Source organism: Canis lupus, chromosome 6, assembly GCF_003254725.2.
Source record: "Canis lupus dingo isolate Sandy chromosome 6, ASM325472v2, whole genome shotgun sequence".
Taxonomy (NCBI): domain Eukaryota; kingdom Metazoa; phylum Chordata; class Mammalia; order Carnivora; family Canidae; genus Canis; species Canis lupus.
The window spans coordinates 38,558,440-38,579,675 of NC_064248.1; the positions used below are offsets into that span (position 1 = coordinate 38,558,440).

At 58.6% G+C, this 21,236-nt stretch overlaps 1 protein-coding gene and 1 long non-coding RNA gene across 5 annotated transcripts in view; one reads left to right on the top strand and one right to left on the bottom strand.

Moving 5' to 3' along the window:
• Positions 1-21,236, top strand: part of ABCA3 (ATP binding cassette subfamily A member 3) — a 40,334-nt gene that overhangs the window by 2,807 nt on the left and 16,291 nt on the right. For 2 of the 4 annotated variants that reach the window (XM_035717287.2, XM_025416908.3), the window contains exons 2-16: positions 3,933-4,146; positions 6,044-6,129; positions 6,221-6,485; positions 7,310-7,437; positions 7,981-8,146; positions 10,847-11,106; positions 11,951-12,067; positions 12,230-12,350; positions 15,598-15,771; positions 17,176-17,357; positions 19,154-19,297; positions 19,745-19,868; positions 20,054-20,208; positions 20,477-20,632; positions 20,799-21,009. In XM_035717287.2, the coding sequence (XP_035573180.1) occupies positions 6,076-6,129; positions 6,221-6,485; positions 7,310-7,437; positions 7,981-8,146; positions 10,847-11,106; positions 11,951-12,067; positions 12,230-12,350; positions 15,598-15,771; positions 17,176-17,357; positions 19,154-19,297; positions 19,745-19,868; positions 20,054-20,208; positions 20,477-20,632; positions 20,799-21,009 (2,257 nt within the window). In that variant the 5' untranslated portion in view covers positions 3,933-4,146; positions 6,044-6,075. Of the gene's footprint in view, positions 1-3,932; positions 4,147-4,912; positions 5,080-6,043; positions 6,130-6,220; positions 6,486-7,309; positions 7,438-7,980; positions 8,147-10,846; positions 11,107-11,950; positions 12,068-12,229; positions 12,351-15,597; positions 15,772-17,175; positions 17,358-19,153; positions 19,298-19,744; positions 19,869-20,053; positions 20,209-20,476; positions 20,633-20,798; positions 21,010-21,236 lie in introns of all 4 variants that reach the window. The other 2 variants (XM_025416907.3, XM_025416909.3) reach the window with 2 other exon arrangements.
• LOC118354944 (uncharacterized) lies at positions 8,369-13,585 on the bottom strand. Its single transcript, XR_004816433.2, has 3 exons — positions 12,933-13,585; positions 9,899-12,760; positions 8,369-9,075 (listed from the first exon to the last, which is right to left on the bottom strand). It is a non-coding gene; the product is annotated as an uncharacterized LOC118354944 (long non-coding RNA).

Below are 21,236 nucleotides of genomic sequence, written 5' to 3' on the forward strand. Positions count from 1 at the left end.
AGGGATGAGAGGCAAAGTGAACACGATGAAATTTGTTCAGCATGTTAATGCTGCCAGCTCAGTCGTAAAAACATAAGCTGATTTAATTTTTTAAAGATTTTATTTATTTATTCATGAGACACAGACAGAGAGAGAGGCAGAGACACAGGCAGAAGGAGAAGCAGGCTCCGTGCAGGGAGCCCGACTCAGGACTCCATCCTGGGACCCCAGGACCATGCCCTGGGCTGAAGGTGGCGCTAAACCGATGAGCCACCTGGGCTGCCCTGTTTTAATTTTTTTTTTAATAATCTGTATGCCCATCGTGGGGCTCCAACTCAGGACCCCAACATCAGGAGTCATGTGCTCCACCAACTGTGCTGGCCAGGCGACCCATACCATCTGCTGTTTTATAAGAAAGCCATGTTGAGCAAGTCCACTTCCCATTTATAAAGTCTTGGTGAACCCGGAGTCCTCGTTGGAAGGTCTGGTTCTGGGTTCTTTTTATTTCGGTTCCCAGTTCTGGCGGCGTCGCAGGGAAACGCCGTGAACCTCGGGAGGCCACCCAGATGGTGCTCTGAGCCCGGGACTTGCCTTTCACTCTTCACTCCTGCTCCCGTGCTGAATCGTGGGGTGGGGTGGGGTGGTACATGTTCGGGGGCTGCCGGGGCGGGCGGAGCTTCTGGCTCCGGACGCTCTTGGTGTGTGGGTGTGCGTGTGCCTGCGTGTACCCGGCACTGCCCCTGCGCTGCCCCGGGCAACCCTGGCTCTAAACATCGCTCTCCTACGTGCTCCCTTCCTAACACAGGTTACTTTGAAAAGCCACAGCTCTTATACGTTGTCGTCACCTTTTCCTTGAAGGGACAGATTTGAGTGTGTCGGCTTAAAAGAAATGAGCTAGCTGACACACCACCGCTGCAGTCAGTTGTCGTGGAGAAAGAGAAACGATCTCCAGATTTGGAACTTTTCTTGAAAGAAAATGTGTATTTCCTTCTTAAGTTCCAAGTCTCCAGGTAACCAGTGAACCTCCCTATAGCTAAGGGTAGTCATGGCCACTTCCCAGATCTCTACAAAGTATCGTAAAGCCTTGGCTATGATTTTGTTCATTCTGATTGCACACAACCATCACATCCTGAATCCATCAAGTCCAGGACATGTGCAAGGCTCAAAGTAAACCAGCAGGCGAGGGCCCACCATGTCTCAGAACTTGGCCCCCGAATCGGGGTGCGTGGCTACCGACACACAGGCCAGCAGGTGTGCCAGCATTCAGTGTCTTGAATATCCCTAAAGTCAATTTCCCCTCATTTTTAAAGAAAAATACTCATGGGACGCCTGGGTGGCTCAGTGGTTGAGCATCTGCCTTTGGCTCAGGGCGTGATCCCAGAAGTCTGGGATCGAGTCCTGCATCGGGCTCCCCACAGGGCAATCTGCTTCTCCCTCTGCCTGTGCCTCTGCCTCTGTGTCTCTCATGAGTAAATAAATATAATCTTTATTTTTTTTAATAAATAAAATCTTTAAAAAAAAAAAAAAGGAGAAAGACAAATACTGATGAGTATAGTTTCTCACCATTCCTTTCCTCTAGCAGATGGTGTCAGTCACCCCGCTAGGAGGTCAGTGGTGGGTTCACTGGTGGGGACCACGCTCTGTAAATGCACCTGCTGCATTCAGCTTATGCTCTACAATGTTTATTGGTATTTAGACTTTGCATCTGCAAAATCCACTGACATAGACATTTTCACATGTTTGCCATGCACCCCCCCGCCAAAAAAATGCCCCCTAAAAGAAGAGATCCTGTGCTGGGTGAACAAACAGAACAAAACCCCTTGGAGCAGCATACTGCCCATGTGGAGGCCCCCCACCCCGACTCCCATACTGCCTTCTTGGCACAGCATCTGAGGCCTTGGTTGGCTTCCCTTTCTGGCTCCTTCTCTGCTGCTCCCTGCCCAGGTGTTCAGAACCACCAGCTGCTCCTCGCACACACTCTTCCACTCCCTACCCCCACCCCCCAGCTACCAGGACGCTCAACACTGGCCTTCTGTGTCACCCACTCCCGAGAGCCTTCCCAGAGCCTCCCCCGCGTCGTACACACACGCACACGAACTCAGTCTTCTCCAGAAGCTCATGATGCCTTGTTTGGCTCTGGCGACAGCAGTTACAGCACATGGACACGTTTGCAGACTGAGCATCTTGGCTTGGGAGTGTTAACGATTTCCATCTCCAAACCCTCAGCGCCCCTTGCACAGCAAGCTCTGGGCAGATGTTTGTTGGAGGGATCAATGCTTTTCTTGTTTGTGTAGCGTCGAAGGCCACAGATTCTACCCACAAGCATTAATTAAGTTCCTATTTGGAGCGTACGCGCACAGACCTTTACCACGGCTCACTGTTGTGGACTCCCGCGTCGATAAGGAAGGGCTTTCCTGGCTGAGCCGGGTCCTCACCAGCCTGACCAGACGGGGAGGCCCTGTGTCCATTCCACCCCCGTGGGAAGAGGGCAGAGCTGTGCTTGTCTGCTGTCTGCGGGACATGCGGAGGCCCTGCTCTGTGGAGCTGCCTTCTCACCATGCTGCCCTCCAGGCCTGGGCAGACGTGGGCTTCCCTGGAAGGCGACGCGGTGAGCTCGGGATGTGACAGGAGCTCATGACATAGCAGGGTGTGTGCCCCATGCCTTGCACTGGGGCCCTGTCCACGTCCCCTTGCTGGTCCTGAGGCCTGCTCGGGAGTGGCCTTTCTCTAGAAGCACTATCGCGGCTCTCTTCCACATACGCTGAAATAAAAACTTATCTAGCATGGGCACATAGACAGCGGATGACATATTCAAGTCCATACTGAGAAAAACCACGGATGAAGACACGGAGCTGCCGGGCCTCCCAGCGCGCGCCGGAAAGCCCTGCCCAGGCGGCCCCTGCGCAGCCACAGGCGCGCATGAGCCGGCACGGCCCGTAACTCTCGAACTGATGAAAGTTCCTGGAAAAGCCATCAGTAGAGGAATCCTGTGTGCCATCACAAGAGCTCCCAGAAACTAGCAAGCCACAGGACGCACTCACTGTGCACCAATTCAATTGCTCACCTAAAAAAGCAAACACTGAAATACTTAACAGTTTGTGTAACGTTTAATATTTTAACAGTAAGCAAACAAACCTTTCAGTAGGAAAAAAAAAAAAAACACTTTTCCTTCCTTTCCCGGGTGTGTCCCTGGAGAAGTGGAGTGAGGCCCGTAGGGGAAGTTCTTAGCCGCTTTCTGCGGTGGGGGCGGCTTTGCAAGTGGCCCCAGCTGGAGAGTCTGCATAGGGTGGGTGGCGCGGGCGGCTCTGCGCAGCGGTCGTCGCCACTTCTGGGGCCCCTGTGCCTCAGCGTCGAGTGTTTTGAGGAACTTTTACTTCCTTTCCTTCTGTGTATTTGCTTGCACAACCAGAAGCTTTCCAGATTTTGTAATTCTGGGAATCTCCTCTAAACTCCTTTCTGCTCAAACAGAACAGATGCACGTATGGTGCTTGGCGGGGCCTGGGAAGCGGCCTGGCATGCGCGCAGCCGCCACCCGGCGCTCCGGGGAGACAGATAAATCCCTAGTAAGGTGGCAGGGCTCAAGGAACAGTTTTTCTTGATTTCTGGTGACACTGTGGGAACAATGTGTCTGATTTTATAAAGATTTTACTACTTTCAGTGTTCACCGGGTGTGTGATCAGGCCTGCGTCCCTTCCTCCTCCGTTCTTTGCCTATAAAAGAGCAGTGACAGCGGGAGCCGGGGCTGGGGGCAGGTGTTGGGTGCGAGCTCCTTGCACCGCCACATTTCCGCGTACCAGGAGGGACCGGAGACCCACCCCGCAGCGTCTGCCTCCCTGAATCCGCGTTTCCTTGTTCTCGGGTCTGCCCTGTTTGACACACTTGCCATCTGTTTTGCTCTGTTCTTTTCCTAACGTGGTGAGAGGTGTTTTTTGCTTATTTTCCAAATATCCTAGCGCCCTCCCTTTGCCCAGAGGTGCCGGGGAGTCATGCCAGCGAGTCGCGGGCCCCTCCTGATGCTCCGTGAGGCGTCCCTCACCCCACTGCACTCGAGAGGCCCGCAGGCCCCACCCCAGAGCCCTGGTCACAGAGCCGCCTCCTCCTGGCCAGTCCTGCCATAGCCCGGACGCAGGAGGGAGACCGCGGTCAGGAGCCTCTCCCGGGACCCAGGTCAGTTCGCGGGTGCTGGTCTCCGCCTGGGGCTCTCAGGGACTGGTGGGAACGTGGTCTGTCTGTCTTTCTGTGCTCCCTACTCCTCAGACCGGAGAGACAGGAGTAAGCATGGGGATGTGTCTTCTCTGGGCAAGACTTTTCCAGAAAAGGAAGTCCTCTCCTTCTCTGACCTGTGACCGTTTATATATTTCCCTCTTGGGAGAGGAAGAAGGTTTACCTCGGCTGGGCCAGGTTGTGTCCTGGGGAAGGGGGACCCACTGCCTTCCCCTCCTGGCCAAAACCACTTCTAGAAACCTTTTATAAACCACGGGCGGGATCCCCGAGTGGCTCAGCGGTTTAGTACCTGCCTTTGGCCCAGGGCGTGATCCTGGAGACCGGGGATCGAGTCCCACGTCGGGCTCCCTGCATGGGGCCTGCTTCTCCTTCTGCCTGTGTCTCTGCCTCTCTCTCTCTCTCTCTCTCTCTGTGCATCTGTCATGAATAAATAAATAAAATCTTTAAAAAAATAAACCACGGGCCCTCGTGGGTGTCATGAAACAACTGCTCTTTCATTAACTGTCCGCACTTGATTTTATGACTTTTCCCACCTTGTTAATTTTGAAAAAAGTTGCCCCTTCATAGCACTTCAGACTTTTTTAGATTTAATTTCTTCACATTTTAACCACGGGATTAATTAAAAGCATATTTTAGGTTAATTTGCAAATAACTTCTTGCAGTTGCGTTTTCTACAAGTATTTACTGAGGACCCTTTTTTGTTTTTAAGATTTTATTTATTTATTCCTGAGAGACGGAGAGGAGAGACACAGGCAGAGGGAGAAGCAGGGAGCCCGATGTGGGACTCGATCCCAGGACCCTGGGGTCACACCTTGAGTTGAAGGCAGATGCTCAACCGCTGATCCATCCAGGTGTCCCCTGAGGACCCTTGAAAGTGTGAGTTTTGAGTAACTATCATCACACAGATAGGGACAGCCAAGTGTTTTCTAAGAAAAAGCAAGAGTTTAATTTTAAAAAGAGCTTTTTTAAAGCTGGCCTTGGTAAAGAAGCCAAGAGGAGCTCTCACTCCGCGTACAGGGTCTCCGGCAGGCTCTCTGGGCCGCGCTTTTCGCGTGCGGTGGCTAAGGAAGGATGCACTGGCCACCCGAGTGTCCCAGCTCCTTGACCCGCCTGACTGGTGGCATTGGAGCCAGTTCGTGGAGAGTGTGTCACGCAGGCTTCTCCCCACGTGAAGGGCCGCGAGCATGGGGCCCCTCTCCACTCTCCCTGCGTCCTCGCCGCCGTGGGGATGGGAACCAGGAGCCTCATGTGCCCACTCGGGGTCGGGGCAGCCAGCCCCCCCTCCCCCGGCTGCATGCCCGCAGCTTCGGGAACGCGGTACTGCCGTATCCTGGGCGTGGGGTCTTCCTCCGGGTCCCCGGGTGCCGTGTCGCTGCATCTTGCGTTCAGCGGCCCCCCGGCGCCATGCGCCCGCTGTAAACATAACACTTCCACGTGACACAGGGCAGATTTTCTTTGGAGGAAAATGACCACTGTCACGTGGAGGCCATATACCAGTGCTCGTGGTTAAAGCAGGAAAAACTGGTCCCCGGGGCTCAAGGCAGGAGCGCAAGTAGCGCGTTCCACCCCCTCCTCCTCCGCCTGCAGCCGAGCCTGCCGTGGGGGGGGGGTCCCGGGTGGTCTGTTGGGGGGCCGGGGGTACGCAGAGAGGTGGCCCGTCCTCCGCACCACAGAGGACACCTGTGTGGCGCCCCCCGCGGGCGGAGTGTCGCGACAGCACGCGGCACACAGAGGGGTCACCTAGGGTGTGTCTGGTGGGAGACCAGGCCCCACCGGGCAGCCAGGAGGGGGGGACGCGGAGGGGGGCTTGCGGCTCAGCAGAGTCCTCTCTGGCCCCCAGGTGCTCCGCGGCCGCTGGCCAGTGGCCAGAAGATGGCTGTGCTCAGGCAGCTGGCGCTCCTGCTCTGGAAGAACTACACGGTGCAGGTGGGTGTGCGCAGGTGTGCTGACCGGGCTGGGGGGAAAGTGGGGGGGAGGGCCTCGCGCCCCCAGCCCACTCCTTCCCTTCCTCTCACAGAAGCGCAAAGTCCTGGTGACCGTCCTGGAGCTCTTCCTGCCCCTGCTGTTCTCCGGGATCCTCATTTGGCTCCGCTTGAAGATCCAGTCGGAAAATGTGCCCAACGCCACCATCTACCCTGGCCAGTCCATCCAGGAGCTGCCCCTGTTCTTCAGCTTCCCCCCTCCGGGCGACGCCTGGGAGCTCGCCTACATCCCGTCCCAGAGCCAGGCCGTGAAGACTATCACGGAGACGGCGCGGAGGACATTGGTCATCAACATGAGAGGTGAGGTGTCCTCCGGGTCCCCTCTCGTCCAGTGGTGGGGGACAGACCCAGATGAGCAGCCCCGGCCAGCGGCCACACTCCACATCTCCCCTCGTTGGCGGGTCACTCATTATAAAGTGGGGACCGGGCATGTGAGGCTGGAGGGGAGCCCCGGGCTCTGCAGTCACTCCCGTGATTCACAGTGGGGACAGCTCTGGAGTCACGGGCAAGGTGTATTGTGAGCGTGCTTGCCAGGGCCTCTTCTGGGACGCAGTTTTGGGAGCACCGTTCTAGAGAAAGGCATCAGGAAGCCCATTGAGGGACACTCCCAGTACGTGCACCTGTCACCTTGTCTTTGCTTCCAGACAAAAAGTATTCTCTTTTCCCACCTCCTGCCTTTGGCATGTGCCACCATGGCGTGTTGAACACAGAGTGACAAATGCCTGCAGGGGTCCTCAGCCTCACTGAGGGACTACGGGGAAGCCCCTTTATGTGGCGCAGGGTCTGGTGATAGAGAAACCACGTGACAAACTATGTTAGTGTCGACTTGCACCCTCGTGACACCCCACGTGGCCCGAGTCGGAGGCCGACCCCAGGCAGGGAGGCTACCCCAGGAGGGCTGTGGGCCAGCCCTGCCTCCAGCTCTCCCAGAAACTGCACCGCCCTGATGGCGGGGCGCCACCTGTCCTTGCGGCAGCCAATCTCTGCCCATCGCGCAAGCCTGCTGGCCTTCGAGGACGGGTGACTGCGCCCTGGAGAAACCTGGGCGTGCAGGTGACAATGCCCTGAAACAGCCAGATTCCCCAGTAGAATGGGCGGTCGGGCAACTCGCACTCCTCCCACAGCTCGAGGCTTTCCCTCGGAGAAGGACTTTGAGGACTACATCAGGTACGACAACCACTCCTCCAACGTGTTGGCTGCCGTGGTGTTCGAGCACACCTTCAACCACAGTGGGGAGCCCCTGCCGCTGGCGGTGAGGACCCTGCCCCACGAGGCCCCTCTCCCTCCCACGCAGGCCAGCACGTGAAGGCACCCTCCCCTGCCAGGAGGCAGTGTCACCGTCCGGGTCCCACCGAGGGTGCCCGGGTGTCTCTAGCCCGTGGGGCCAGCGTGGTGGGGTTAGCCTGACTGCGGCCACCGGCTGCCCCGGGCACACCCTTAGCTGCCCCACGTGCCCCGTGTACTGCTTTGAGGGTACACTTAGGTATTTAAAACACAATGAAGTCTTCCTGTGTGACAGCATGAAGCCAGGAAACCATCCAGTTCTTCTAGCATTATTTTGGGGACCCTCCACTGACCGTCAGGGACACCTCAGGTGCAGAGTTCCCAGAGGTGGACAGCGAGACGGGGCTGGTGGGAACACCCCGGGGGGGCACTGCGGGGCTCCACCCCGGGCACAGCTGCGCGCTCTGACTCCCGGGACCCCGCGGACAAAGTTGGGGGCCGGAGGGTGGGGAGGAGTTTGCTTCTCTGTCCGGATCCCTCAGAGCCGGCGGTTTGCACTTTGTTCCCGCAGGTGAGATATCACTTACGGTTCAGCTACACACGAAGAAACTACATGTGGACCCAGACAGGCTCCTTTTTCCTGAAAGAGACGGAGGGATGGCACACCACTTCCCTCTTCCCACTTTTCCCAAACCCAGGACCAAGGGAGCCCACATCCCCCGACGGCGGAGAACCCGGTGAGAAGCCGCAGCCGCGGTGCTCCCTCCCCGGCTGCTGACAGCCCACGGTCATGGGCCCCACCTTGCGTTTCTCTGCACAGATGCACCTTTAGGGCTGTTCTGTCTTCTTCCTCGTGGAAGGGAGGAAGCATCCAGGAAAGCTGGCTCCCCGTCCACAGGGATGTGCTCCCTCCCTCCCCCAGGACACGTGCTCTCGAAGGAAACCTGTGTATTTCAGTCTTTTTTTTTTTTTTTTTAATTTTTTATTTATGATAGCCACACAGAGAGAGAGAGAGAGGCAGAGACATAGGCAGAGGGAGAAGCAGGCTCCATGCACCGGGAGCCCGACGTGGGATTCGATCCCGGGTCTCCAGGATCGCGCCCTGGGCCAAAGGCAGGCGCTAAACCGCTGCGCCACCCAGGGTTCCCTGTGTATTTCAGTCTTAAAGAGGCTTCCGTAGGTGTCGAGTGTGTGGGCCTGGCCGCCCCCTCCGTTCCCTCCCGGGCCTTCGCTCTGTACGGTCACAGGCTTCGTGAGCTCTGTGCTCCTTGTCTGGGGCAGAGCTGTGCCCATGAGGCGCCTGCAGAAGCTGGCTCTGGGCTGGCTGTGTCAGCGCGTGTGTTCGTCTGTCCCTGTGGCCTGGGCAGGTGGCTGGCACATTCGCCTCCTCCGAGGCAGGGTTGCCGTCCTGGAACGAGGCTGGGGATGAGCACGGAGTAGCTGGGACCCCTCCGTGGGTTCTCGGCGGCAGCAGGCGTCTTGGAGAACACAGGATTCTGCAGTCTGTAGGTCGCCGAGCGTGTTCAGGTTTTGGCAGAGAGACCCAGGAATGTCCCGAAATGAGGCCGCAGGCAGGCGGGCAGGCGGACAGGAGGAAGGGAGGCTATGGCCAGTGTCCAGAGGCTGTGGCTGGTGCCTGGAGCCAGCAGCAGGAGAGACCGTCCTCCTGTTTGTGGACATTTGGAAGCAACCAGAGTCAGACTAGGAGATTTCACAAACTAGAAATTTGCCCGAAAAGGAAGACACGACACCAATTTTAAAAGCAAGGAGGAGGGATTCCTGGGTGGCGCAGCAGTTTGGCGCCTGCCTTTGGCCCAGGGTGCGATCCTGGAGACCCGGGATCGAATCCCACGTCGGGCTCCCAGTGCATGGAGCCTGCTTCTCCCTCTGCCTATGTCTCTGCCCCCCCCCCCCGTGTGTGACTATAATAAATAAATAAAAATTGAAAAAATAAAAATCAAGGAAGAGCCTAGGGAAAACGTCTCAGTCAACGACAAGGATCCACGTCTTTTTATGTTGAGGCTCGTTAGTCCACGCCACTTACAAGCACTTACAAGCCCACAAGCTGTGACAGGGACACAGGCCAGGTACACAGTGCGCACTTGGCATGCTCAGCCCGGGCTCCGCCCCAGCCCCGTGTCCACACCTCAGACGCACATAGCCCCCGGGGGAGTTGGCCCCTGGAATCGTCAGAGAGAGGGAGACCGGCATGCTGAAGGGGTTCGGCGGGGCTTTGTTTACGGTCACAGGCAGGGATTGAGGACAGGGTGACCGCTCCAGCCCTCAGCGCAGAGCAGACGGAGAAGTTGGGGTGGCGAGGCCAGGCGAACACGGCCGAGAGCGCGGCCCACCTTGCCCCCCGCCGCCGTGGGGTGGCTCCCCTGGCCTCGTGGCCCCGTGGGTCCCACGGAGACGTGGTGGGCTGTGCGGCAGGTCCCTTGTGAAGGTGAGAGCTGCCCCGCCCAGCGCACAGCCATGGGTGACGTTACCTGAGCACCTGCTGCGTTGCAGCCATGAACGTCTGGAGCCTGAGGGCGACTGGGGTTGTGGTTGTAGCCTTGCTCTTCTCCTAGGACTGGCAGGCAGGCTGCTGCAGTTCCGTGGTAGAGGGCCTTGGGTATTTTAAACGTCGCCATGTTTTTTGTTTTTTGTTTTTAAAGATTTATTTATTTATTTATTTATGATAGAAATAGAGAGGCAGAGACACAGGAGGAGGGAGAAGCAGGCTCCGTGCCGGGAGCCTGACGTGGGACTCGATCCCGGGACTCCAGGATCGTGCCCCGGGCCAAAGGCAGGCGTTAAACCACTGAGCCACCCAGGGATCCCCAACGTCGCCGTGTTTTATGAGCGAGGGTGCCTGCACCCGTGTGCTCACTCCTCTGCTGTTCTGGGGCTGTGCCCCCTTCTTCCTTAGGCTCCCCGTGGCGGGCCGGCCTCTGCGCTGGGATTCCTCGTCCCCCCTCTATCACTCTTCCCAGGCCCTCCTCCCCAGTAGAATTGTATTGACAATACAATTGTCAGCAGAATTGACCCCCTCATGTAGTAGAGGGTCAGAATGGGCAGGATGAGGGTCTGAGCAGTGGCCTTCGGGCTGTGATGCCTGCTAGCCCAGTGGATGGAAGGCTGCTACTCCGCGGGCCTCAAGATCGCAGGATTGCTGTTGATGGTCCTGGGGGCCCGATGTACTCACCACAGTCCTTCAAAGTGGACGAGGGAGGTGGAAGACAGGGCCAGAGAGGTGCCGCCTAGCCGGCCTTGGGGGGTGCGGGTGGGGAAGGGGCCCTACACGCCAACGCCAGAAGGCCCAGCCACCGTGGGTGTGTTAGGTGGTGCCGCCCCATGGCCGCCTTCTCCAGGGAGACCTGGCACAGCTCAGAGCACCGCTCTGTGAGCCGAGCTGTGCCTGTGACATGGCTTTTCCCACTGTCCACGCTCAGGGTACATCCGTGAAGGCTTCCTGGCCATGCAGCACGCGGTGGACAGGGCCATCATGCAGTACCATGCGAATGCCTCCACGCGCCAGCTGTTTGAGAAGCTCACCGTGATCGCAAAGAGGTTCCCGTACCCGCCTTTTATTTCGGACCCCTTCCTGGTCGCCATCCAGTACCAGCTCCCCCTGCTGCTCATGCTGAGCTTCACCTATACCGCACTCACCATCATCCGGGCTGTCGTGCAGGAGAAGGAGACGAAACTGAAGGTGGCCGTGGTCTGTGTGTCTTAGGCCCGTGTGGGCGGGTTGGGTGCAAGCCGGGTGCTGCTGGGGGCAGCCAGGCATGGGGTAAATGCCCACCGTGGCGCCGGTGATCCTGGGGCTTCTGTGAAATCAAGCCTGGCACATCCGGGTCCCTAAAACCCCAATAAAGCACCAAGTTTTGTGTGCAGTGTGGTAAGGCTTGACACGTTGACAGGACCCCTGTTGGCATGTGCCAAGTCAAGCAGGACACAGCAATGAAACTAATCTTCATGATTCCCATTAATTTTCTTGCCATGGCCGCCCTAACACTACGTTATATAGCTACTCACGTCCCGTGTACTGAACAGAGTCCCTGGAGAGGCTGGATGTTTCCGTCCCGGGCTGTACAGAAGGCCCGTTGGCTCTGTATGGTCAGGGCACCCGTAGGTGGGCTGCTGGGCGCAGCGGGACGGGGTTAGGGAGTACAGAAAGCTTGCTGAAGTACACCAGCAAGGCCGTGTCCCTGTAAACTCGTCCAGTGATGCTGCCAAATACCCAAACTTTGAAGTCTTGCCTTTGTCAGCGGGGAGCACACTGGGTGAGGGGCAAGGTGGGCCGATCTCCACCCCGCAGCAGGGCGGGTGCCCCAGGGGCAGAGCACATCAGACTGGGAGGAGGAGGAGGGCAGGGGAGGATGACATAGATGGACCATGCCCTTGCCTGGCGCAGGCTGTGTGTGTCCCCGGCGTCCCACTGTCCTGTGTTGGCCCGTGTGCGGCTCCGGGTGCACCCACGCACCCCGCACCCTGCACCCACGCACGCCCCAGGCGGCTGCAGCCCGTGCCAGCACGTGTGGCCCTCTCCGCAGGAGTACATGCGCATGATGGGGCTCAGCAGCTGGCTGCACTGGACCGCCTGGTTCCTCCTCTTCTTCCTCTTCCTCCTCGTGGCCGTCTCCTTCGTGACCCTGCTCTTCTGCGTCAAGGTGAGCGTGGGCTTGTGGAGCTTTTGGAGTGCTCGGGGCTTTCAGGGCGAGTCGGCCCTTCCCACAGCCCCATCTGAGGCCCCGACGTCTCAAGTCTAACTGTCTCTGTCCCTACCTCCCCACGGCCTGCCCACGTGACCCACGGGACGCCACGCGGCGCAGGTGAAGAAGGACGTGGCGGTGCTCACTCACAGCGACCCCTCGCTGGTGCTGGTCTTCCTGCTGTGCTTTGCCACCGCCTCCGTGTCCTTCAGCTTCATGGTCAGCACCTTCTTCAGCAAAGGTGAGCCGTCCTGGTGTGGGGACCACTGCCCCCCAGGAAGCCCTGCAGCCGGAGGACGCTGTGCCCTGCACCTGCCTTAGACTCAGGCCTCGGGGTGGCGCAGGCCAGCCTCTCCGAGGCTCTGCAAGCTGCTCCTTGCCCGCACCCCGTGTCCGCGGCCAGGTCCCCATCTTGCTCCCCAACCCATCCTGTCCTGGCCTCAGGGCAGGCTGTCCGCGAGTGCATGAGGCCCCCCTCCACAGAGCTGTGGTTGGTCTTCTACCAACGCTGTGGTGTGAGGACGCCTGTCTTCACTGCCTCACGGTTCCGCTCACACGTTCAGGTTCTGTGGGCGGCGATCACCGGCCTGTCCTGCAGCCCTGCAGCCCCTGCTAGGGCCTCTCCCTCGGTCCTGGGTCTTCTTTCTTTTCCTGTTGAGGCAAAACACACATCACAGACCCCTGATCACCGTAACCGTTCTCCAGCTCGCAGTCGAGTGTCAGCACGTCCACACAGTGGTGTGACTGCACACATGGTGGTGCGACCATCCCCCCCACCCCAGAACCCTCCCGTCTTCCCAGACGGCTCTGTCCCCCTAAATACCGACTCGCCGTCCCTCCTCAGCCCGGGTGCCCACCATCCACTTTCTGTATCTGCGGTTGTGGCCACTCTCAGTATCTCGTGAGAGTGGAATCACACAGCACGTGCCCTTTTGTGGCGGGCTTCTCTCGCTGTGTGTACCATCCTCGGGGTCTGTCCCCATTGTAGCAGGTGTTGTGAGGCTGTGTGACGTTCTGCTGTGTGGATGGGCCACATTTTTCTCGTCCACCCACCCGTCCGTGCCCACGCGGGGTGCTTTTTAGTGCTTGTGAATCATGCTGCTGTGAACGCGAGTGTGCAAGAGCCTCTGTGAGATCTGCCTTCGGGGGTTGTATCCAGAGTGGAATTGCTCGGTCATGTGCTCATTCTCTGCTAATTGTCTGAGGAGCTGCCAGACTGTGTTCTGCAGGAGCGCTGCCACTTTGCATTCCCGCCCAGAGCTCACGGTGACTCCACACGCTCAGCAGCGCTCGCCGTGTTCTGGTCGGGGAGGTGTTTTGCTAGTAGCCGTCCTGGTGGACATGAGGCTGTGTCGCTCCTTCGTGTCTCTCTATGTCTCTTTTGCACTTACAGAAACCTTCGTGCTGAGTCTGTAGGACTTGCTTACTTGTCTTCCGGGTGCCCGTTTGTCCCTTGGTGTATGTTCTAGAATGTTCTAGAATCTACCGAGAGTTCATTTCTCTGCCGTCAAGTACTCAGCTGATTCTTGGGCACATCTGCTCATTCTTGTTTCCTCCTCCATTTTTGTGGGAAAACACTCCTCTTTCTCTGGTGGAAGCACTTCTTCATGTGCTCCTAAGTCCACAGCTTCCTCATCCTGAAGTCCGGGGTTTCCTGTCACACACCTGCCTCCCCTTGGAGGACTCAGAACGTGTGGTTCATCCAGAGATTGCAAGCTCCAGCTGAGGCTTCGCCCCTGATGCTCAGACTCACACACCACGTCCCTGAGACGCTCAGGATGCACCTCCACCACCTCCTGACCCCATCCCCAGAAGCCCTTTCCTGTTTCTGCTGGTAGCACCCTGTCCCTGCCGCTCTCACCAAAACACCTTGGGATCATCCCCGACATCTGTCTTCCTGTCCCATTGTGCACCACGTCTGATGAGAGCTGCAGTTCGTGTCTCCCCCGCCTCCACTGTCCCACCCCCACCCCACCCCCTGCTGGCCATTGTCACCAGCCTGGTTCACAGTGGCCTCGAGGTGTCTCCCTGCTTCTACCCTTCAGCTCTGGACATGGCCAGTAGCTGGCATGTGGTGGCTTGAGTTGTCAAACTAGTCACTTCTTTCATGGAACACCATTTTTGCTCAAAAGAACCACCCTCGGGCATAATTATTCACACCTGGGTGTTTGGCAGGCATTTCCTCTAATGTGAGCTTGTCTTTTAAGAAAAATGGACGGTATCGGATGTCAGTTGTGAAATCCCAGCATTCAAGCGAAAAATAGGATTTTACAAACTTGAATCTAACGCCATGAGCTTGACAGTGTCCCAGCAGTTAGCCTTTTAGGAGGTTGGTGATCGTATCAGCCGACGTGATTTATCTGTACGTTGTACGATAAAGCATGACCGTACTCAGAAGATCTGCATAGCTCAACAAGCAGTACGTTGTGCGTGACCGAGGCATCCCACTACGGGATCGTGCCCGAGTAATAACCCATTCTAAGCGCAAGGTAAGCCAGTGGATTTTTGGGTAACAGCGTGACAGGTTCATCGGTCAGAGTCCATGTGGCACCTGACCTTTAAGAAACGACTGCCTGTGGCGTGGTACTTGAGTGACAGAGAAAACCTACGAGTATCTGGGGAGGCTGTCAAAATACGTCTCCCCTTTCTGGCTGTGGACCTGTGCGAAGCTGGTTTTGTTGGTGGGCTGCACCCAGCACAGCGGCCATAATCCCTTAAATCAGGCATCGCAGAGGCTTGTTAAAATGTATCACAATGCCACTTTTCTCACTAAATTGTGTGAAATAGAGTGGACTTCCATAAACACAGTTACGTTGACCTATAGCAGGTTTGTTACTGTTCTCAAAAGTCTTTAAATTGTCCTAGTGCTAACCCATGACACAGTAGGAGTAGATAAGCATGTGTGTGCGTCACCCACACGAGCACACGTTCCGTGATGTCCTCAACCATTTTTAAGGCCACAGAAGGTTCCGAGGACCAAAGTGTATGAGGGCCACGAGCATGGGCCACAGCCGCACCCTTCTCCCCGTGATTCCCATCACAGCTCGCCCACGCGTCACCTTCCCGTTGGGGCCTTCCGTGGCCCACTGGTGGCTGTCGCAGCCCCAGCCCGGGGGACGCCTGGTCCCTGTCTTGTGCCTTGGGCTCTGCCCTGGGCTGCCCGACCCGGCACCCCCGTCCTTTACTCTGTGTCCCCTGTGGATTAAGCTCCGGAAGGCTTGGGGCCCGTGCAACACAGCGGCCGCCTGTGCAATGAGCAAGCGCGGGAGGGGAGCTGTGGCCTGGGGTGGGTGCAGAGCGTGCGCCTCGGCCAGGTGCCCCCGCCCGGACTTGGCCCCCCGGCCCCACCCCAGCCCCACGGCGGCCCCACCCGGCCCCATCTGGCCCCACCCAGCCCCCTCGGCCACCCCCGCCACCCCCCCAGCCCACCCGGCCCCATGGCCGCCAGCCCGCCCGCCCGCCTTCAGCGCCGGCTCCTCTCCCCGCAGCCAACATGGCCGCAGCCATAGGCGGCTTCCTCTACTTCTTCACCTACATCCCCTACCTCTTCGTTGCTCCCCGCTACAACTGGATGACTCTCAGCCAGAAGCTGCTCTCCTGCCTCCTGTCCAACGTTGCCATGGCCATGGGAGCCCAGCTCATAGGGAAATTTGAAGCCAAAGGTGAGTACCTTCCTCTGGCGAGCCACGCTTGCCGCCCCGGTTACCCCGAGAGCGCGAGGCGGCCTCCCTCCGGGTCGGGAGCCCTGGGGAGGTGGCCCCGACCTGCAGCGCGGGGGACAGAGCGCTCACGACGACGGCCACCGTCGCCCAGAGCGGCTGTTGCTTCCGGGAGAGCAGCGCCCGGCCCCAGAGTCTGCGGGGGAGCAGCCCCCAGCTCCAGTCAGGCGGACTGGGGAGGAGGCCGCGGGCGCGGGGTCACGGGCCAGGACCGTTTTTGAGATTTTTGTAAAACTTCCCGATCCTGTGAACGTCATGGGGTCGAAGTAAAGACGCTGTTGGGCGCACGCCCTCCCGTCTGCGAGCCCTGCGCCGGCCCAGGCCTGCTCTGATGGGCGCAGCGGCCCCAGGCCCAACCTTGAAGGCCACCTGCTGTGGGGTGCCCCCGGGAGGGCCCTGGAGGGCAGAGGGGGCCGTGGCTGCTGGGAGGACACAGGAGGGTGAGCGTGAGCTGCCGCGTGGCCACAGATGTCCCGTCTGGGGACCGCCCTGCGCTGCTCTCGCTGTGCGGTTCAGGCCGCGTGGTCTCACCCCGGGTGTGGCAGAGTCCTGGCCGTCGTGTGTCCTAGTGCAGGTCTGCGGGAGGGGGGCGGCCTCCTCTTGAGCTCGAGTGGTCTTCTTTCTGAGCCCTCGGCCCTAAATACCTGCGTTTCTGTGTTTGGTCGTGTGTGACCCACATAGGCTTTTTAAATGCACCGCCCCTCCGGGGGCTTCAAATACTTTTTACAAAGCCATGAACGAGAATCTATCTACGTGGCTACTCTCGGCTTTCAAAGTTCTCTGCTGATTTTGCTCAACACGGACAAACTGACAAACTTCTAGTTGCTTGAGAGGGACCAAAGCCAGAGCACAGCCAGTTCCACGGGGCCCCTTGAGCCGACGGAGGGTCACCAGCCACGTGGAAGCCCCGGGCACCATTAGGATGTGGGATTTCAAACCAGGGGGTTTCAAGACCCATGGGCACCACTCGGGAGAGCTTTATACGTGCCTCAAGTACTTCTCTTTTTTGAAAAGACTTGCGTTCAACATACACTATTCGTGTCGGCCTTACTGGAATCATACATACGTATGTGTGTGTTTGTGCACACATGTGGATTGTGCGTGTGCATACGACTACCACATACATGGACATGTGCGGACATGCATGTCGGTCGTAAATCGAACAGGAGCCCACCTCGTCAGCCCCACAAGCTCTGGTGGCTCACGGTTGTCCAGAGCCTTGGGGAAGGTCCTCCACTGTGCTGTAAATGCAGGAAGGGACAAGTCATGCTCACTGCAGTGACGTGCACATGTGTGCTGTCACGCCCCGGGGCCTATCTCAGGCCCACGTCCCGCTGTGTCTTCTAGGCGTGGGCGTCCAGTGGCGAGACCTCCTGAGTCCTGTCAACGTGGACGACGACTTCTCCTTCGGGCAAGTGCTGGGCATGCTGCTGCTGGACTCTGTGCTCTACGGCCTGGTGACCTGGTACGTAGAGGCCGTACTCCCGGGACAGTTCGGCGTGCCCCAGCCCTGGTACTTCTTCGTCATGGTGAGTCCTCACAGCCCTTTTCTGCACACTGGCCACCTCCGCGAGAGTAGGGGTGTCCTCCACACACTCTGTGACGCCTCCTCGGGCTGGGAGAGGAGACCCCGTCCTGTGTGCAGTCACTGAGCCATGTGTCCCAAAGGCCCTAAGACCCTCCACTGGACCAAGAGGAGCCCTGCACTTCAGGGTCGGAGAGAAGAAGCTCACGAGGGACCCACACATCCCATCCCCGGCCTCATCTCAAACAAACATCCTACTGGGTTTTCTGCCTACAAAGTAATACAGCGTCTCGTAAAAATGATGCTGCTTCTAGAATTCACAGCACAGTCCCACCACCCAGAGATGACCCAGGCTGGCCTGCTGGCGTGTAGTTCAGATGGTTTTCCTGTGCACATGCTTACGGCCTGAGTGTATGTGCGTGTGACATGCATGTGCTTAGTTTTGTTTTTTTAAGATTTTATTTATTCACGAGAGACAGAGAGAGAGGCAGAGACACAGGCAGAGGGAGAAGCAGGCTCCATGCAGGGAGTCCGACGCGGGACTCGATCCCAGGACCCCGGGGTCACAACCTGAGCCAAAGGGAGGTGCTCAACCACTGAGCCACTGGGTGCCCCACTTGTGCTTTTTTCATAAAAAGGGGACTGTGCTGTAAAGATGCCCGAGACTTGTTTTTTTAACCTAATCATCTTAAGTACAAACGTGCCTGGATCTTTTCATGAATACTTTCAGATTTTTATTTATAAATTTTGTTTTACTTTTTTCGAATCACGTTTACATATCTGCATTTTCCTGAGTCACCTTCTCTTTGAGTGCACGGTGCCGTGTGGAGGGGCCGCCTTGGGGTCCATCAGCCCCTGCTGGTGGTCACTGAGGTGCCCCGTTGGCGCCCGCTCTCTGGCGCTCACTGGCGTGCTCCATCAAAGTGAAGACGCCCCTGACCCACGGACGCCCTGTCACTTTGTCATCAAGAGAGAGAGAAACGCTGACAGTTACACTTGTGGCATTCAGTGATTTGTAGCACACGCTCTGGTGTCACTTACAACATGAGCGGTGTGTCCCTGGAACCAGTGTTGCTAGAACCATTCCAGGCATGGCAAGTACCCCAGGGTGGAGATGGGGGTCTCCCTGCAGGGCTGAGTTGGGGCGGCTCTCCTGGGGGCCCGTTTGTCCCTTTCCTATGACCCTACCCACACCAGTGTGCCCCCTGTGCCCACAGCCATCCTCGAGGGCATGGCTCTGCACAGCCTCTGGCTACATTCTTACCCCTCCCGCAGCCTGGCCCTGTGATGGCAGGACGGATGGCGGGGATCGTCCAGACGGGGTGGTGAAGCTTCCTCATGGCAGGGGGAGACTGGGCCTTTGGGCTTCTCTTGCTTATTTTGTGAGCTCCTGTGGAGCTGAGTGAGGCCTGGCAGGGGCGTGCAGGCACAGCCTCCTCCATGTTTTGCCCAGATACCACTCTGGACTGGAACGTTGGCTGGCCTGTCTTTGGTTCAAAGGCCCTTATTGACTTTTCCTCTGTGTCACATCTGCGTCGTCTGCACTCCAAGTCAGCCTTCCAGGGACCGGGTGCCCAGATGGCAGATCAGGAAAGGCTCAGAACATCCCCAGGGCAGATGAGGGAGAAGCCATGCGGCTCATAGCCTCAGGCTGTGTCCCCTCTGCAGCAGCCCACCGCCCTGCTGAGGGCTGCATGCTGTCGTGTAGTTAGCGTGTCTGTGTTAGTGTTTCTGCTCCATCACACACAAAACAAATTGACACGAGTCGGCTCCTTGAGACCCATCTGATTTCCATCCCAGCCCTCGTACTGGTGTGGACACCCACGGACAGTTTTGGGAAAGGAAGAGGAAGACGATGACCCAGAGAAAGCGCTCAGAACGGAGTACTTTGAGGCTGAGCCAGAAGACCTGGTGGCTGGGATCAAGATCAAGCATGTGACCAAGGTGCCACACTCCGTGGGGTTGGTGGGGACGGGGGCCTCGCCCTCGCCCAGGGCTCTCTCCAAGCCAGTGACCATCCCCAGGCCTTGTTGCCCTCTGGGCCCCCGTGACTGCTCTCTGACCACTCCCCAGGCTCTGTCCCCAGGGCTCAGGGGATCAGGCCTGAGTCAGCAGCACGTGCCACTTGGAATGAATCCTCCTGTCAGCTTTGCAAACGCTTGCTGTGCTCAGGGCACTAGGAACAGACGTTGGGCCCCTGCCAAGCTGGGGGGCTATGGGCGATGGGAGCAGCATGGCCTCCAGTCAGCACTCTGCCTGAAACATCCTACCTCTGTGCTGACTGGTGATGCTGGGCAGGGTCTCCTGAGTCCCTTCGGACAGGTGCTCCGGAGGGTAGTTGGGGGCAGGGTGGGGTCTGAAGCCCAGGGCCGCCATCTGCCTCTGCTGCAGGTGTTCAGAGTGGGGAGCAAGGCGGCTGTCAGAGACCTGACCCTGAACCTGTACGAGGGGCAGATCACGGTGCTGCTGGGTCACAACGGCGCGGGAAAGACCACCACGCTGTCCATGCTCACAGGTGAGGGGCCCAGCCATAGGCCCTCACAGCCCCCCAAGGCGGGAACGGCCTCACTGGCCAACCTACAGCCAGGGTGCTCCATGAAATGAAGTAAAGCCACGTGCATGAGACAAGCCTCGCCCTCGTGCCGACCAGTGGGGCGTCTGCACCGAACTTACATTTCCGGGTCTTCTGCTCGGCCCTAGGTCTCTTTCCCCCGACCAGTGGACGGGCATATATCAACGGGTATGACATTTCACAAGACATGGTTCAGATCCGCAAGAGCTTGGGCCTGTGCCCCCAGCATGACGTCCTGTTTGACAACCTGACTGTCGCAGAACACCTGTATTTCTACGCACAGGTGAGTCAGCAGTGGACTGGACTCAGGACCCATGGTGGTTCCGTGGCCCGTGTACTTGGGCCCCAGGGTGCGAGCCCTCAGCCTCCCGGCAGACAGGGCCCACTCCAAGCAGCTGAGCAGCTTTCGTGGATCTGCAGCAGGGAGGCGGGAGGCAGTCCGGGCACCAGGCAGGCACACTGACGGAGGAGGCGGCACCAAGGCCAGGCTCCCGGCAGCCACCCGCCCCCACCGGGACCCCCTCCCGACCTCCCCACCCCCACTGTTGCAGTTGAAGGGCTTGTCCCACCACAAGTGTCCTGAAGAAGTCCAGCGGATGCTGCACGTCCTCGGGCTGGAGGACAAGCGAGACGCCCTGAGCAAGTTCCTGAGTGGGGGCACGAAGCGCAAGCTCTCCATCGGCATCGCCCTCATAGCAGGCTCCAAGGTAGGCGGGCAGGAGGCCCCGGGCCAGGGCCGGGCACCCAGGGTGGCTGCCCCCCACGGGCAGGGGCAGGCTATGGACCCCCTGACGCCCACAGCGTGGCCACATGTGCACAGAACCAGAGCGTCCCACGTAGCTAGCCCGGGCCGGGCCGCTCCTCCGCCCCCAGGTGCTGATGTTGGACGAGCCCACCTCGGGCATGGACGCCATCTCCAGGAGGGCCATCTGGGACCTCCTGCAGCAGCACAAGAGCGACCGCACCGTGCTGCTGACCACGCACTTCATGGACGAGGCCGACCTGCTGGGGGACCGCGTGGCCATCATGGCCAAGGGGGAGCTGCAATGCTGCGGGTCCTCGCTGTTCCTCAAGCAGAAGTATGGTGAGCGGGGTGGGCAGGCAGCGGGGACAGGCCCTGTCCTGGGCGGGGGGGGCTGCTGGCTTCCCCGGGGGGACGCTGAGGCCAGCGGAGGGGCTAGGACAGGAGGAGGGAGCAGATTGCCCAACTTGGTTAGGACGATATCCAGTGGTGGCCGGGGAAGAGAAGACCTGCTGAGACCTCCGGTGCCCTGGTGGAGGCCATGCTTGAACGTAGAGGCTCTTGAGCCG